Source organism: Leptonychotes weddellii, chromosome 6 (genome assembly GCF_054177405.1).
Source record: "Leptonychotes weddellii isolate Sample4059 chromosome 6, ASM5417740v2, whole genome shotgun sequence".
In the NCBI taxonomy this organism is placed as follows: domain Eukaryota; kingdom Metazoa; phylum Chordata; class Mammalia; order Carnivora; family Phocidae; genus Leptonychotes; species Leptonychotes weddellii.
Window position 1 is genome coordinate 136,387,823 of NC_138374.1, and position 16,005 is coordinate 136,403,827.

The 16,005-nt window shown below is 53.6% G+C and overlaps 2 protein-coding genes across 6 annotated transcripts in view; one reads left to right on the forward strand and one right to left on the reverse strand.

The window, feature by feature from the left end:
- The first annotated feature begins 8,097 nt into the window (after nt 1-8,097).
- On the forward strand, nt 8,098-14,847 carry GPATCH4 (G-patch domain containing 4). 5 transcript variants are annotated; one of them, XM_081825420.1, is made up of 9 exons: nt 8,098-8,410; nt 10,220-10,422; nt 10,636-10,773; nt 11,243-11,316; nt 11,419-11,511; nt 11,613-11,699; nt 13,050-13,141; nt 13,386-13,439; nt 13,629-14,847. In XM_081825420.1, the coding sequence occupies exons 3-9, from the start codon at nt 10,695-10,697 to the stop codon at nt 14,368-14,370; spliced, it is 1,221 nt and encodes a 406-aa protein (XP_081681546.1). In that variant the 5' UTR covers nt 8,098-8,410; nt 10,220-10,422; nt 10,636-10,694; the 3' UTR covers nt 14,371-14,847. The 5 variants fall into 5 exon arrangements, with proteins under 5 accessions (XP_081681546.1, XP_081681545.1, XP_081681544.1 ...); XM_081825419.1 differs by lacking the exon at nt 10,220-10,422; XM_081825418.1 differs by lacking the exon at nt 10,220-10,422 and having other exon boundaries at nt 8,099-8,467.
- Nucleotides 14,848-15,093: 246 nt separating this feature from the next.
- NAXE (NAD(P)HX epimerase) overlaps nt 15,094-16,005 on the reverse strand; it is a 1,760-nt gene continuing 848 nt past the window's right edge. Inside the window, exons 5-6 of the mRNA XM_081825423.1 lie at nt 15,653-15,853; nt 15,094-15,348 (exon numbers count right to left, since the gene is read on the reverse strand). Of these exons, the coding sequence (XP_081681549.1) occupies nt 15,146-15,348; nt 15,653-15,853 (404 nt within the window). The 3' untranslated portion in view covers nt 15,094-15,145. The remainder of the gene's footprint in view (nt 15,349-15,652; nt 15,854-16,005) is intronic.

Below are 16,005 nucleotides of genomic sequence, written 5' to 3' on the forward strand. Positions count from 1 at the left end.
CCATGCTACTTTCTGGCCCAGGCTGAGGTGCCCTGTGGGGCTGGATCCCAGCGTCACTGCAGGAGGATGTGGGGGTGGAGCGGGGAAAGTCAGCCTTTAGGGAAGGCACGTTTTCCACTCAGGACCGCTCCCTCTCACTCCCTCTATTTCCGTCTCTGTGCGGAGCATCAGGACTCACCCCCTGCCTCAGATGCCCTGTGGAGCCTCGGCAGGAGACTGTACCTCATCTGGGGGGGCCCTGCCCTGCCTGGAGGTCCTGGACAGAGCTCCGTCTCCTGGCCTTCACTCCAGCCCCTTTACTTGGGGCTCCTGAGAAGTGGGCGTCACAGTGCCCACTTCAGGACTGTCCAGGACCTCAAAACTGGAACTGAACATGTCCAGAGGGAGGCATTGGCTGGCTATGTGGGCAGCTTCCTCCTGGCTCTGCAAAGTCTCAAAGGAATGGAATGGGGGGGGGTCACCTTGTCCTCATCTCAAGCGGGCCAACGTGCAGGTTCATCAACCATCTCTATTCTGAGGGCATGGTTGGGAGCAGGGGTCCTTAGGGCATCTTAGGGCACCCTAAGATCATGACCTGAGCTGAAATCAAGAATCTTATGCTTAACTGACTGAGCCACCCAGGCGCCCCATGTTCTTTTTTAATCCAACGGAGATCATATCATACAAGCTGTTCCCTACTTTGCTCTTCTCACCTAATAATATGTGGTGAGCCTCTGTCCCGTGAGCACATGATGTACAGCTTGCTCATTCCCTCCTGCATCTGCATAGCATTCCCGAGTCTGACTTCCAAGCACCTTAGGTAACCAGATGCCTGTTGTGGGATATTCAGGGTGCCAGAGGTTGGGACAACTAGTTAGACATCTTGGGGGGGGCTACAAAAAACGGGTGGCACGGTTGGTTAAGCGCCCACCTTAGGCTCGGGTCACAATCCCGGGATCCTGGGATCAAGCCCCGCATCGGGCTCCCTGCTCTGCCGGGATTGTGCTTCTCCCTCTCCCACTCCCCCTGCTTGTGCTCCCTCTCTCGCTGTCCGTCAAATGAATAAATAAAAATCTTAAAAAAAAAAAAAAAAAAAAGGAAAGGAAAGGAAAAGAACCTTATAACGTGCGCGAAGTTTGGAGCCTTGACTGCGGCGGTGACGTGCAATGCGCCCGAGGCCCAGCAGGGGGCGCGGGGCGGGGCTGAGGCTGCTGCTCAGAGAGGCCCGCGCGGGGCTGCGGGAACCCCGGGCAGCCCTCCCGTGCTCCGCTGGGCTCTAGTTCGGAGGGCGCGGAGTCCCGACCTCTCGAAGCCTCTTTCTCGGGTTCCGGGGCGGCAGGTGCGTGGAGAAAGGCGAGTCCGGGGTCCTGGCGGTTCCTTCGAGCGCGCTCCTCCGCCTCCACTCGCGTCGGTGCAGAGACGGTCCCACGGCGATTCTACTGACGTGTCCGCAAGTACTGCACTTTAAAGATAGAAAAGAAGCAACCCAAATGGACGCGTCTGCTACCCTGAGGACTGTCCTCCTCCAGGGTGACTCCAGAGGTGGCCGGAGAGCTGCGGGGGGCAGCGGGCCCCCTGCCGCCCACCCTCCGCCCGCTCTCCCCGCCCCACGCCCGCGGCCAGCATCCCCACCCGCGGGCTCCAAGCCCCTTCAAGGGGGACACTGAGGCCGGAGAGAGGCGGACACAAGCGCTGGAGGGACAGAGACTGAGGCTCAGGCCTTGACCCGGAAGGGAGCGGAGGGGGGCAGCAAGCGCAGGTGGCGACGGAGCCTCAGAGGAACACGCGTGGGGTGGGCCGAACCCGCACACGGGCCGTAGCTGGGACCGCGTCCCCGCATCCGTCCCCGCACCGGTCCCCCACATCCGTCCGCGCACCCGTCCCCGCATCGGTCCCGCACATCCGTCCCCGCACCCGTTCCCCGCATCCATCCCCGCACCCGTCCCCCACAGTCGTCCCCGCACCCGTCCGCGCACCCGTCCCGCACATCCGTCCCCGCACCCGTTCCCCGCACCCGTCCCCCACAGCCGTCCCCGCACCCGTCCGCGCACCCGTCCCCACACCGGTCCCCGCACCGGTCCCCCACATCCGTCCGCGCACCCGTCCCCGCACCGGTCCCGCACATCCGTCCCCGCACCCGTTCCCCGCATCCGTCCCCGCACCGGTCCCCCACAGCCGTCCCCGCACCCGTCCGCGCACCCGTCCCCGCACCGGTCCCGCACATCCGTCCCCGCACCAGTCCCCGCACCCGTTCCCCGCATCCGTCCCCGCTGTGCGCCGTGGGGCCCGCGGTGGGCGTCCCTACGAATAGGGACAACTACATAGGACGTGGGATCTCGGTGACGATCATAGGAGGATGTTAGTTAAACCGTAAACCACCATTCTAAATACCGCACCCAAAGGGTTGTAGTATTTTTATTACCGTGAACTCCGTCAACGAAGCGGAAAAGCCAGCGGCGGCCTAGGCGGAGGATCGGGAAGTAGAATCGGTCTCAGAAACAGTCTGAGAGCAGGACCCCTTCTTCTCTACACGGAAAGAAAAGTAGTCTGTTCGGTGACTAGTGCTTCTGACACAGGCTCTTAAAAATCCCACGTTGGGGGCGCCTGGGTGGCTCAGATGGTTAAGCGTCTGCCTTCGGCTCAGGTGATGATCCCAGGGTCCTGGGATCGAGCCCCGCATCGGGCTCCCTGCTCCGCGGGAAGCCTGCTTCTCCCTCTCCCACTCACCCTGATTGTGTGCTTTCTCTCTTTCTGTCAAATAAATAAATAAAATCTAGAAAAAAAAAAAAAATCCCACGTTGTAGGTGCGACCACAAGCTAGTTCTGCGCGCGCAGCGTCACGTTTCACCAGCAGAAAAACAGACCCGGCAAGAGGCGGAGGGACAGGAGCGACCCGGAGGGACAGGAGCGACCCGGCGGTCCCCGAGCCACAGGCCTTGTTGGCGCCGCCGTGTGATTGTGAGAAGCCCCCCGGGATTTAAACCCCTCACGGAAAGTGAACCTGGCACCTGGAGCATTTAATTCCACCCCAGAAACCCGGAAAGGAGTTGGAGTTGGTAATCCCCGGGCGGCGCTCATTTCCTCCTGCACTTCTGCGGCGGATAATATCTCTCCTCTTCTCCACTCCCAGTCCCTCAGCACTCACTCTGAGTTGTACACATTTGCTGTTTTATTCTTTTTCCTGATAAAATAATATACGCTCATTGCAGAAAAACTGAGGGCGCCTGGGTGGCTCAGGTGGTTAAGCCTCAAACTCTTGGTTTCGGCTGAGGTCACGATCTCAGGGTCCTGGGATCCAGCCCCGCGTTGGGCTCCGCGCTCAGTGCGGAGTCGGCTTCAGAGTCTCTCTCCCTCTCCCTTTGCCCCTCCAGCTCATGTTCTCTCTCTCTCAAATAAATAAATGGATCTTAATTTTTTTTTTGAAACTCAGGGGAAAGGTACAAAGAGGAGGAAAGGCTTACCTGTAATCCCTTTACCTAGGATTCACTGCACGTAACAGGTTAGTGTTCTTCCTTGCTCTAGTGTGCCTATGCATTTTTTAAAGATAAAATTCACATATCATAAAATTCACCTTTTAAAGTACAACTCAGTCATTTTTAGGATATTCATGAATTTAACTGCCACCACTAATTCCAGAACAATTCATCAATCCAAAAAGAAGCCCTGTACCCGTATCAGCCACTCCCCATCGCCCCCTCCCAAACTGAACTGTGTCTATGGATTTGCCTATTCTGGACATGGCATGTATGTGGCCTTTGTCTCTGGTTCTTTAAATTTGACATGTTTCCAAGTTTTCTCCATGTTGTGGAGTGTCCCAGTGCTCCACTCCTTTAGATGGCCAAGTAATATTCCATTTTGTGGGTCTACTGTGTTTCTTTTATCCATTCCTCAGTTGATAGACATTTGGGTTGTTTCCACTGTTTCAGTATTATAAATAATGCTTCTATTAACATACAAGTTTTGTTTTCAGTTCTCTTTGGGCACATACCCAGGAGTGGGATCCCTGAGTCCTATGGTAATTCTATATTTAACTTTCTCAGGAACTTTCAAACTGTTTTTCAAGACAGCTGCTCCATTTTACATTCCCACCAGCAAGACATGAGTGTTCCAGTTTCTCCACATCCTCTCCAACATGTGCTATTACCCTATAAAAAAAAAATTACAGTTATCCTAGTAGGTGTGAAATGCTGTCCCATTGTGGTTTTCATTTGCATTTCCCTGGTGACTAATAAGGTTGGGCATCTTTTCATCAGCTTATTTGCCATTTGTAGATCTTTGGAGAAATGTGTTTTCAAATCTTCTGTCCATTTTTATTTTTTTTAAAGATTTTATTTATTTATTTGACAGGGAGAGAGAGAGAGAGAGCACGAGTAGGCAGAGTGGCAGGCAGATGGAGAGGGAGAAACAGGCTCTCCGCTGAGCAGGGAGCCGGATGTGCGGCTCGATCCCAAGACCCCAGGATCATGACCTGAGCCAAAGGCAGCCGCTTAACAGACTGAGCCACCCAGGCACCCCTCTTCTGTCCATTTTTAAATTGTGTTGTCTTTTTATTGTTGACTTGTAAGAGTTCTTTATATATTCCGGATATTAGAGCCTTATCAGACATATGATTTGCAAATATTTTCTCCTATTCTGTGATTCTTTGAATTTTTTTTTTAAAGATTTTTTTTTATTTATTTATCTGAGAGAGAGAGAATGAGAGAGAGCACATGAGAGGGGGGAGGGTCAGAGGGAGAAGCAGACTCCCTGCCGAGCAGGGAGCCCGATGCAGGACTCGATCCAGGGACTCCAGGATCATGACCTGAGCCGAAGGCAGTCGCTTAACCAACTGAGCCACCCAGGCGCCCTGATTCTTTGAATTTTTAAAAATTATTTATTTATTTATTTATTTATTTATTTATTTATTTATTTATTTATTTGTCAGGGAGAGAGAGCGAGCACAAGCAGGGGGAGTGGCAGGCAGAGGGAGAAGCAGGCTCCCCGCTGAGTAGGGAGCCTGATGCAGGACTCGATCCCAGGATGCTGGGATCAAGACCTGAGCCAAAGGCAGATGCTTAACCAACTGAGCCACCCAAGTGTCCCTGTCTTTGAATTTCTTGATAGTGTCCTTTGGAGCACAGAAGTTTTAATTTTAAGAACTTTAGTTCTTTGATCCATTCTGAGTTAGTTTTTGCATATGATATGAGGGAGGGCTCCAACTTTATTTATTTATTTATTTTATTTAGTTTTTGCATCTGGCTATCCAGTTGTCCCAGCACCATTTGTTAAAAAGAGTATTCTCGGGGTGCCTGGGTGGCTCAGTCATTAAGCGTCTGCCTTTGGCTCAGGTCATGATCCCGGGGTCCTGGGATCGAGCCCCACATCTGGCTCCCTGCTCTGCAGGAAGCCTGCTTCTCCCATTCCCCCTGCTTGTGTTCCCTCTCACTGTGTCTCTCTGTGTCAAATAAATAAATAAAATCTTTAAGAAAAAAGAAAAGAGTATTCTCTTCCCACTGAATTGTCCTGGCATTCTTGTTGCAAATTAATTGCCCATAAATGTATGGGTTTATTTCTGGACTCTGAATTCTATTCCATTGATCTATATATCTATCCTATGCCAGAACCACACTCTTGATGACTGTAGCTTTGTAGTTAATTTTGAAATAGTGAAGAATTTGTCCTTCAATTTTGTTCTTTCTTGAGTATATTTTGGCTATTCTGGGCCCCTTGAATTTCCATATGAATTTTAGGATTGGCTTGTCAATTTATGCAAAAAAGCCAGCTGGGATTTTGATGGAGATTGTATGGAATCTGGAGACCAATTTGGACAGTAATGTGACCTAAAACATCAGTAAGTCTTCCCATCCATGAACACAGGCATCTTTCCATTTATTTAGATCTTCCTTAATTTCTCAGTTTGTAGTTTTCATGTACAAGTCTTACATTTCCTTTATTAAATTCTTAAGTGTTTTATTCCTTCTGATGCTATTACGTATGGATTTCGAACACAGATGAGCCCTTACTATATAGGTACCATTTTGTATCTGCTTTTTTCACTTTAATTATATCGTAGATACTTCCCCCAAGTTATTGAGTCCTTCTTCAGCATCCTTTTTTAAGGCTACGTATTAGTCCATTGTACAATTACACTAATTTATTTAGCCGTTCTCCTTTTGTGGGATATTTAGGTTCTTTACAATTTCTCCATTTTTTTTTTAAAGATTTTATTTATTTATTTGAGAGAGAGAATGAGAGAGAGCACATGAGAGGGGGGAGGGACAGAGGGAGAAGCAGACTCCCTGCCGAGCAGGGAGCCCGATGCGGGACTCGATCCCGGGACTCCAGGATCATGACCTGAGCCGAAGGCAGTCGCTTAACCAACTGAGCCACCCAGGCACCCACAATTTCTCCATTTTTAAATATTACTGTAATTTCTATGCATCTTGCTGTCTGCATATCAGATCATGTACATAGTCATGTACGCTTGTTCTGTCCTAACGGCCTTTATTCCCACTCTTGTGAGGAGGCGTGAGACCCATGCAACTTGGAACTCCTTGAGGCCCATTTCTCTTGCAATCCCACACAATCCCCAGGGCCAGGCCTCCACCCTCAAGGGGGCTCCTTCAGAAAGCTCCTCCCAGGGGCCCAGAGCTCTCAGTGACATAAATGCTTGGTAACTTGTTATATCCCCACAAGATTGTGAGGCCCAACAGGACAAGGGCTGGACATTTTTATACCTCCAGCCCTTGGTCTACAGAAGACCCTTAATAAATGCTTCTGGATGAGTGAGTCAGGCAGAACAAGGAGCTCACACCCCTACGTCAGACTAGGAAACTTGAGTCAGAGAACTGTGGCCACTAGGCTTGTGGCGTGGCTGCAAAGTGTGCCACACACAAACTGTTAGCTGGAAAGGGCCCTTGAGGTTGCCTCATTCCGGAGCTTCCAAACCTCTGCCATGACCACAGTATGATACATGGCCTTGGATAGGTGGAGGGGACAGAGAGATGGAAGGGGACATGGTGGAAGCTGAAGCCCGGTCTGTGGAATTCCCTCAGCAGCCCGAAATAGCACAGTAAGTCCAAGTTTGTAAAAATGATTGAACTAGTCCAATAGTCCAATATTACAGACCAGGGAAAGGGTGCTCTTGAGAAGTGACTTGTTCAAGGTCTCACAATCAGTGGCGGAATGGGAAAAGGACTCAGATGTGACTCCCATTCACAGAATGTTCCCCTACTGAAGTAGCCTCTGAGGAGTACCTTCCAAGCATCCCATATCGCTGATGCCTCTAGAATTCCACTAAGCAAGATCCATCATTTAAACCAGTGTCCCCATGTAGCATATTTTAAAAAGTAAAGTTAGGGATGCCTGGGTGGCTCAGTTGGTTTAAGCCTCAAACTCTTGATCTGGGCTCAGGGTGGGGAGATGGGAGCCCCAGGCTGCTGGCACAGGTCGTGGAGTCCGCTTGAGATTCTCTCCCTCCCTCTGCTCCCCCCCCCAATAATTAATAAAAGTAAAGTTAATTTTACGGGAAAATTTGATGAAGATGAGTGTGATAAACTGAGCAATGCGACAAAGCTTTACCTGGAAATGTTGGTTTTCCTCTTTGTGGTTCCCGGGGGAGGTGCGCGCTTGAGTTACCCTAAATACTGAGATAGGGAGGTGGGCGGGGGGGGGGGTCAGGTTTTAGTTCTTGGGTGGGTGGGCGAGGCAGGCCTAGGCACAGTTTGTGTGGATGGGGCATGTGCAACTTCTCTGCAGTTAGCGAAGTTTGCTCAGAGGAGCCTCACACCTACCAGGCAAGTGCAAGGTCCCCAACCCCGCGCGCGATCCGGGATCCGCATCTAGCTCCGTGCCCCCCCGCTCCCGCTCCAGCCCCACGCAGCGTCTCTACGGCCCCGGCCAGAGCAGGTGCACCCGGAGTCAGGGCGCGCGTCTTCCGCATCTTCGCATCAACAGTTCCAACGGGGCAGGTGCCCGCACAGTGTTTGGTGAACCTACTGAAACCTCCCAACGACTGTGCCCGCGGCTGAGTATTCATCCCCGCAAACCACCCCCGAGGGGCTCCTCCCTCGCCGCCCCGCCCCGCTCGGGCCGCCGCTGCGCGCTGCCCGGGGCTTCCTTCCCCATCTCTGGGTCCGGGACTAGAGCAGCATCGCAGCCAAAACCGTTCTCGGCGTCCCGAGGGCCGGTCAGGACGAGTCCCTCGGCCGCCCGGGGGCTGGAGCCTGGCCGGAAGTAGAACACCCCCGAAGCCCCGGAAACGGGCGCGCGCGGGCGAGTTTCCGCGGCAACAGTGCAATCAAGAGAGCCTCCCCCACACCTGGAGTCCCGGGCGCGCATGCGCCTCTATGGTATCGGCAGCCTAGAGGGACCGACCCCGAACTTCCGGGAAGATGGCGGCGCGCAGGCCGGAGGACGCACGTGTTCGCGCGGAGAGGGCCCCGCGGTGACGGTAAGCGGCTACCGCGCCCCGGACGGTGGCGGTCGGAGGCCGGGCTCAGGAGTGAAGGTGGGAGCAGCACGGTAACCTTACAGGGTGGAACTGCGGCAGGAGGGCTGCATTTAGACCTCACGAGGAAGGAGGCCAGGGACAGAGCGGCCCTTTGGAACCGCTGTCAGAGGAGTGGCCCCGGGCCGCTTTAATTTGAAAGCTCAGGTTGACCGGAGAGGAGGTGGTTCCAGAAAGCGCGCTCGCAGCCTTCACGAGACTGCGGCGCACAGCCTGGGGCCTCGTTGCTTCTGTCCACAGTTACCATTGTCAGTAGGTGAAAGCACCCGTGTCCTAGCGACTGAGCGCATTCTCACTCCTGCATTAAGTGCGTGAGGTCCTGAATAAAGCCCGACTCCGATTTCCAGGGCGTGTAGTTTCGAATGAGTGCGGTGGTAAACCTTAGGTCAGGAAACACAACGAGCTGTAAGAGGCCGAGGGGTCATGAAGAACAGCAGTGCTGGGACGCCTGAGAGCCTGGGTCCGCTACTTGCCAGCTGTTGGATTTGGGCAAGGAATAAACTTCTCTGCGATTTGTTTGCAAATGTCGGTAATAACTCTTCCTAATAGGCTGTCGGGAGGATGAAATAAGATGATCTGTGTAAAGCAATTAGCAGGCTGGCATCGAGTAAATGACTTAGTGTTAGATGTTGTTGTTGTTGTTATTAAAATCTGGGGGCTGATAGATCAGAGGTAACTTCCGGGAGGAGGCCGGGTTTTGAGGTGGTCTTAAACGCCCCAGTGTTTGAATTTTACTTTTCTTACAAATTCAAGAAGCAAGATAGAGCCATTTCATCACTTATTGCTTTTCTGTCAGGACTCTCAAGGTATCACGTTTTCAGGTAATCATCCCTCATAGTAGAAACGTGAACAGAAATGTAAGTCACCCTGAATTTGCTACTCTTCAGTCTCAGAGCCCGGTATCGTGACCCGAGCCGAAGGCAGACGCTTAACCGACTGAGCCACCCAGGCGCCTTATAATAAATTATCTTAATACAAATTAACTTTAGTGAGTTAAGTCAGCAGTGGTGGTCTTAGTTTTGTGTGTCTTGTGTGATAAGCCAGCTTAACCATTTCAGAGGCAGATTTGTATATAAGTTGGATAATGCCATTCTGGGCTCCAAAAGGCGGAGCACCTACATGACTATAAAGAAATGCAAGTAGTAACTGTGATAGGATAGAAAGAGGCCACGCCGGAGGCAGGCAGCCTGGGCTTGTATTTCAGTTCCATCTCTTATTAGCTACGTGACCCAGGCTTTGTTTTCTTTGTTTGTAAATTAAAGATAATAGCTATCCACAGGACGATCAGGATTAAATAAGACAATACAACAGTATGTGTAATCTACCTGTTACGCACGAAATGCTCAGTAAGGGTGCGACAGTTTCAAAAGGGGTGTTGTTCCAGCAAGCCTGAAGAGCGGCAGTGGGGAAGAGGTGTGAAACCCCCACACTTGAGAGGATAGAGTGCTGGAGCGTGGGTGTAAGACATGGGCTCCGTTGAGTATTCTCATAACTCAGGTTAAAAACCCCTTATCTCTTTGGGCGCCTGGGTGGCTCAGTCGGTTGAGCGACTGCCTTCGGCTCAGGTCATGATCCCAGGGTCCTGGGATCGAGTCCCACATCGGGCTCCCTGCTCTGCGGGGAGCCTGCTTCTCCCTCTCCCACTTCCCCTGCTTGTGTTCCCTCTCTCGCTGTGTCTCTGTCAAATAAATAAATAAAATCTTTAAAAAAAAAAACAACAAAAACCCTTACCTCTTTGTTTTTACGTGGCAGTGAATCTCGGGAGCTGTTACCACGTGGTGGTAAAGAGTGGGACTCTACAGACAAGCCGTCTGGTTGCGTTCTTACACATATTAGCCGTGTGACCCAGAGCAAGTCACGTTTGCTCATTTGTAAAGGAGGGATGATAATGCTTTCCTGAATGGAACGTTAGGAACTCCTCCTGAGCTGGGAGAATTAAACGAAATAATCATGTGGTGAGCTCTCTGTAAATTTAGGTGTTATTAATAACACCAGTCCTCCTTGACTTTTAGACATGCTGATGATCTCTCTATGGTCAGACAGGGAGCTCCCCCAAAGACCAACCTCCTTCCTTTGTCTCTGCCCCAGGTTCAGAAAAGAATTTTTATGAGAGCAGTCAGGATGGATCTGATGGGTGATTTAGGCACTTTCTCCTTTTCTCTTAAAAGGACGACGACAACGTCACCTTCTGTGGTGAGGGCCTGCGGATCGGGACTCCTCTCTCACCATGAGCATCACCCCAGAGGTCAAGAGTCGTGGGATGAAGTTTGCTGAGGAGCAGCTGCTAAAGCATGGATGGACGCAAGGTCATCCCTGGGGGGGCCCCTTCCACATCCCCCCAGCTCCCTGCCCACCTCGTGCCCAGGGGAGTAACGTTCATCCTGGGCTACCTGTATGTAGCCCATTCAGCTGGAGGAGGAAAAGCCAGTTTAAAGGGAAATTTGTGGAAGAAAATTTCTGACTTTTCCAGAAAATGGGCAAGTGGAAGAAATTTGATAGTGGGTCATGAGAAAGAAGTGTTTGGGAGGACTGGGGGAGGGAGGAAGGATCATGACTTCTGTCCTCAAAGAATCATGAAGGAGAAGATGGCTCAGGCTCAGACAAAGGCAGGGACACTGCATGGACAGGCACCAGAAAGAGGGGGCTGGAGGGCACCCCCAGGGACGGTGTAGGCCCAACGCTCGGTGTGTGGTGTGGCAAGGAGTGGCACGGGCTGGTGCCTGTGAGGTCTCGGGGCAGGCAGGAGGATAAACCACGTCGCTCGCTGTCCTCCAGGCAAAGGTCTGGGCCGGAAGGAGAATGGCATCACCCAGGCCCTCAAGGTGACACTGAAGCAGGACACTCACGGGGTAAGACTGGGCAGGCTGAGGGAGGTCAGTGTGGATGGAGAGGGGGACCCCAGAGACAGGGCAGGGACAGGTCCTTGGAGTTCATACTTCTTCCTCTGGCAGGTGGGACATGACCCTGCCAGGGAGTTCACAGACCACTGGTGGAGTGAGCTCTTCAACAAGACTGCGGCCAGCTTGGTTGTGGAAACTGGGCAGGTATGGGGTGCTAATTGATGGGCGTGTGGACCACAAGGGCCTGGGACGTGTGGGGGTGAAGAGCACACCCACGTCACCCACTCACTGATACCTCCCCACAGGATGGAGTACGGATAAGGCATCTTTCTAAGGAGACCACCCGTCATAATCATCCCAAGCCCAACATGCTGTATCAGAAGTTTGTGAAGGTATTAGGGGCTGGGGGTGGGAGGGTCCATCCTTTTTCCTTCTCTGGCCTCTCCCAGGGCCTGAACAATTGTTTCATATGCCTTACCCATTCTTACCTATTCTAGAACTGCCCTAACATTGTCAGATCCTGTGAGCAACTTTGCTGTCGCTTGCTTAGACTGCCCAGACCCTTGGCCAGAATTAGACCTCGGGTCCCATGGGTCTGGGGATGGGGCATGGGTGGTAGGGCATGGGCAGGCACTGCCAGAGCAGAGCGGGAGGGGAGGTCCAGTGCAAAGGACTTAGAATCCAGAGGAGACCTGACAGATTCTCTGACCCATCCTCTCTTTTGCAGTTGTGGCCACAAGCAGGGAAAAGTGGCTTGCAGGCAGGACTAGAATCCATCTTCAGACTCGCGCCCTCTAGCACAACAGTAGAAGGGAGCTCACATTCAGTGACCATCTGTTATGTGCTGAGGGCTCTCTGTGTCCTGTAGCAAGCCTTTCCCATTTCTCCTCACCTCTGTGGCCATCGCCCTCTCCTGCTGGATTTCCTTCACAGCCTCCTACCCTGTCTCACTCCCCGTCAGTTCACCGCCACGGCGGCCAGAGTGCTCTCTGACACATTTCACTGGGGCTCTGGCTCGCCCCGACCGAGGATGACCATCCTGATAGGTCAGACTGGCTCACAGGGCCCTGAGGCCTTGGCCTGCACTCACCCCTCTCGGGGCCTCTACACTTGTAGCCAGATGGGATCGGGTTCTTTTGAAGGTACCACTGTTTTTCACCTGCAAGTTTTTGCACATGCTTTTCCCACTGCCTGCCTGCAGCATTCTGCTGCCTTTCTCCTTTTACCTGTCCACTTTTGGTGGCCTTCCAGAGCAGAGTTCCTGAAACGTCCCCAAACCCTGAAGTCTGATCAGTATCCCTCTTCCAGCACAGGCGACACTTTATGATTGTCCGTGTTCTGTCATCCTCCCTTCGCCCCACGTGTAGATCCATCTGGGCTGACCAGTCTCGTTCCCGTTCTACTCTGTATCCCAACCCATTGGCCTGTAGTAGGTTCTCAGTCTGCTTAGATACAAGCACTGCGGGAGGTGTGGGGGAGGGCGGTGAGAAGCACCACGGATGACCCCCAGGGGACACCAGGAGGACCTGATGACCCGGAGCACTCCCCCTCCCTTCTTGGTCTGCCCACTGATGGCTCCCCGCCCCCCAGCGGCAGCCCACCTCTGTGGGTCGGCAGGGAGCTGTGTCGGGGGCAGCAAGTTTCTGCCTGTGGCTATCAGTTCCCCAGGGCTTCCGGGAGGGAAGAGGGGTTGGCAGTGGTGTTGAATGGGCTTTGTCTACCCCCATGATTGCTCCTTCTAGACGGCCACACTGACTGCAGGTGGGGAGAAGCCAGACAAGGACTTGGAGAGCCACAATGATGACGACAACCAGGGGCCCAAGCCTCCAAAGATGTGAGATCTCATTTTAGTGCTGGCGGTGTGTGGGAGGAGAGGCCTTTGAATCTCAAGAGAAGGGACCAAGCCTCAGGCCTGACTGGGCTTCTTCAGGTGGAACCGTGTTGTACTAATCTTTGCTTCTCCTGCACCTATAAAGTGCCAGGTCCTGAAAGGGAGCTCAGTGTTGAAGGGATGTGTTAGAGAGCAGGAGAGGTCAGGCCTGCGCACGAGTTGTTTGTGATTCCTGATCTCCCCCCAGCAGTCTGGCCGATGAGATGCTGCTCCGAGCCTGTGAGGGGCGCACGGCACACAAGTAAGTAGTGGTTAGCTCCTTGGGCTCTCCTCCCCATCACAAGCCCTTGAGGATGGTCTGTGCCCCTTCTGTGCGCTTCTCCCGCCAGGGGAAGGATTCCCTGCCACACACACAACAGTGTTGCCTGCAACCGCGAGGACTAGGCCTGTTTTCCCCGTACCTCGCTCTGACCTGGGCCCCCTGTTTCAGGGCTGCTCGTTTTGGGATCACGATGAAGGCCAAGCTTGCCCGGTTGGAGGCCCAGGAGCAGGCCTTCCTGGCTCGTCTGAAAGGACAGGACCCTGGGACCCCCCAATTGCAGTCTGAGAGCAAGCTCCCCAAAAAAAAGAAAAAGAAAAGGAAGCAGAGAGAGGAGAGAAAGGCTGCAGCAACCACCGGGAGTGCAGAAGAGGAGTGCCCGGAAGATGCGGGCCAGGCCGGTGGGAGAAGCAGGAAGAAGAAAAGACAGAAGCCAGAAGCAGTGGTGGCAGATGACTGGGAGGGAGCGGCTGTCGGGAACGCGGACGGAGAGGCCGCAGGAACGAGTGGATCTGGAGAGTGGGAGAGCAGGGAGCAAGCTGACCCGCCCCGCAGGAAGATGAAGAAGAGGCAGCACCGTGCAGAGGAGATGGCGGTCCCAGACGGAGGGGCAGGAGGCCAGGAGGCTGCAGCCAGTGCGGGGACAGAGCAGGTGGAGAGTCAGGCATGCGCTGAGCCCTGCCGCAGACGCAAGAGGCGGCGGCAGCCGGAGGAGGGGGCCTTAAACACAGAAGTAGCAGTGGAGGGGGCTGCTGCAGATGGTGGGGCCGGGGAAGCAGCAAGCAGAGCGCACCGTGAGGGGAAAAGCAAGAAGAAAAGACAGAGGTCCCAGGAAGAGAAGGATGTGAGGGATGAAGGGGATGAGGAGGGGGGCAGAGAGCGGGGCGCACACTGGCTTAAGCAGCAGAGGTAATAGGAGGCAGCAGGAAAGAGCTGGAGTCAGCCCCGACCAGAGAGCAAGAAGGAAGAAACAGAAGAGAGCCTGAAGGTCAGGTCAAGGTGGGGCTCCACGGACTCCTTTTGAGGAGTTGACGCTTGAGACCTGAGTCGACAGGGTCTCCTGCACCCTCGCAGTGAGGAGCCCCTCCCAAGGAGGAAGCTGACCCCTGAACTCCAGCTGCGCAGAGTTGGGTGCAGATGGTGTGGACAGAGAGCGAGGGTTCAGGTGCCCATGGGAGCCAGGCAGTGGCAGGATGCAGACACCCTCTGGAGGGACACGCCACCTGCAAACGTGGCCGGTGTGAGGTGGCATCCAGCCCACAGGCCGCCAGCCCCAGCCTTAGAGTCAACGATGCAACATCAGCTCGGGCTCCCAGCCTGTGTGTAAGTCCTGACTGGCATCTCCACTCCTGGCCTGGGAACATCCCAAATACAAATTAGTTTCCTTGGATGCCTCCAAAGAAATTCCTTCAGTTAACCTCCCATAGCCTTGCTACCCTGTTGAGGGAAAGGGGAAAGCTCAGAGAACCTCACTTGGGAGCTTTTTTCTGCGTCTGAAAATCGTTTTCATTTGCCCAAATGCCACAGCCGCCCCCCTTGCCCGTTTTGTTCCCCCGGAGAGGTAGCACCGTGTCGCTCCCTGGCTCCTGCCACCCCTTAACCTTTACTGCCAGGAAAGCTCCCAGGACTCCACAGCTCGGAAGAGGGGCACTAAGTCTTTATTGGGAGGAAAGCCCACCCGTCTTCCCTCACTGCAGACGGTAGACACACTCAGTGTCCGGGTAGGGCGGCAGATTCAGCTGGTACTTCTGTTCCAGAGCAGGTGGCACAAAACGACCTCCTAGGTAGTGGTAGCGACCAGTGAACTGGGTGGCAGACTTTTTGGGTGCTGTCAGGGAGATGAGCAAGTCTGGCTGGATCCCTTCAGAGTTCCCCTTCTCCACATCCCATCCTGGAAAGAGGGTGGTTTTCAGGAAGAGAGGAAGAGGTCTACTCCTCTTCCATACCCTGCTCTACCCTAGTCCTGAAGGAGTGGGAGGCCCTCTGTGTCCCCTCCCAAGGAACCTGCATCCTCGAAGCTCCGTGTACTCCTGGGCTTTGGTCTCTTGGATCCAACATATAAGGGCAGTCCTGACTCAACTTACTTTAAGCGTGGTCTGAGCCTTGGGTCAACAACGAGGACTCGTAGGTACCTGTCTCAAGACAGGGCAGGGTCCCAGCCCCAATCCCCCCACCAACTTCCTTGGACCCAGCACCTGAGGGAATGTCGATGCTCGCAATGGGCACGGTGAGCCCATTCAGGACACCCAGGATGCCACGGAACGGCTCCCGAACATCGCCTTTGAAGCTGAAGCCAAAGATGGCATCCACGACCAGCTCGTACAGTTCGTCGATCAGCATGGGCTGTGGTGGGGCAGAAGGAGGGGAAAGCATGTCAGAGTCAGCAGCTGCACAGACGGCCCTTAATGAGAGACGACGATCCTTTGCACGCGCCACTCACAGAGGCACAAACATCATTTCGTCTCATTCAGATGAAATGTCTAGGCATTCTGGGGCCTAGACTTCAATGCAGGTTGGTCACTGACTTAGGCAAGCTGAGTCCAGACAC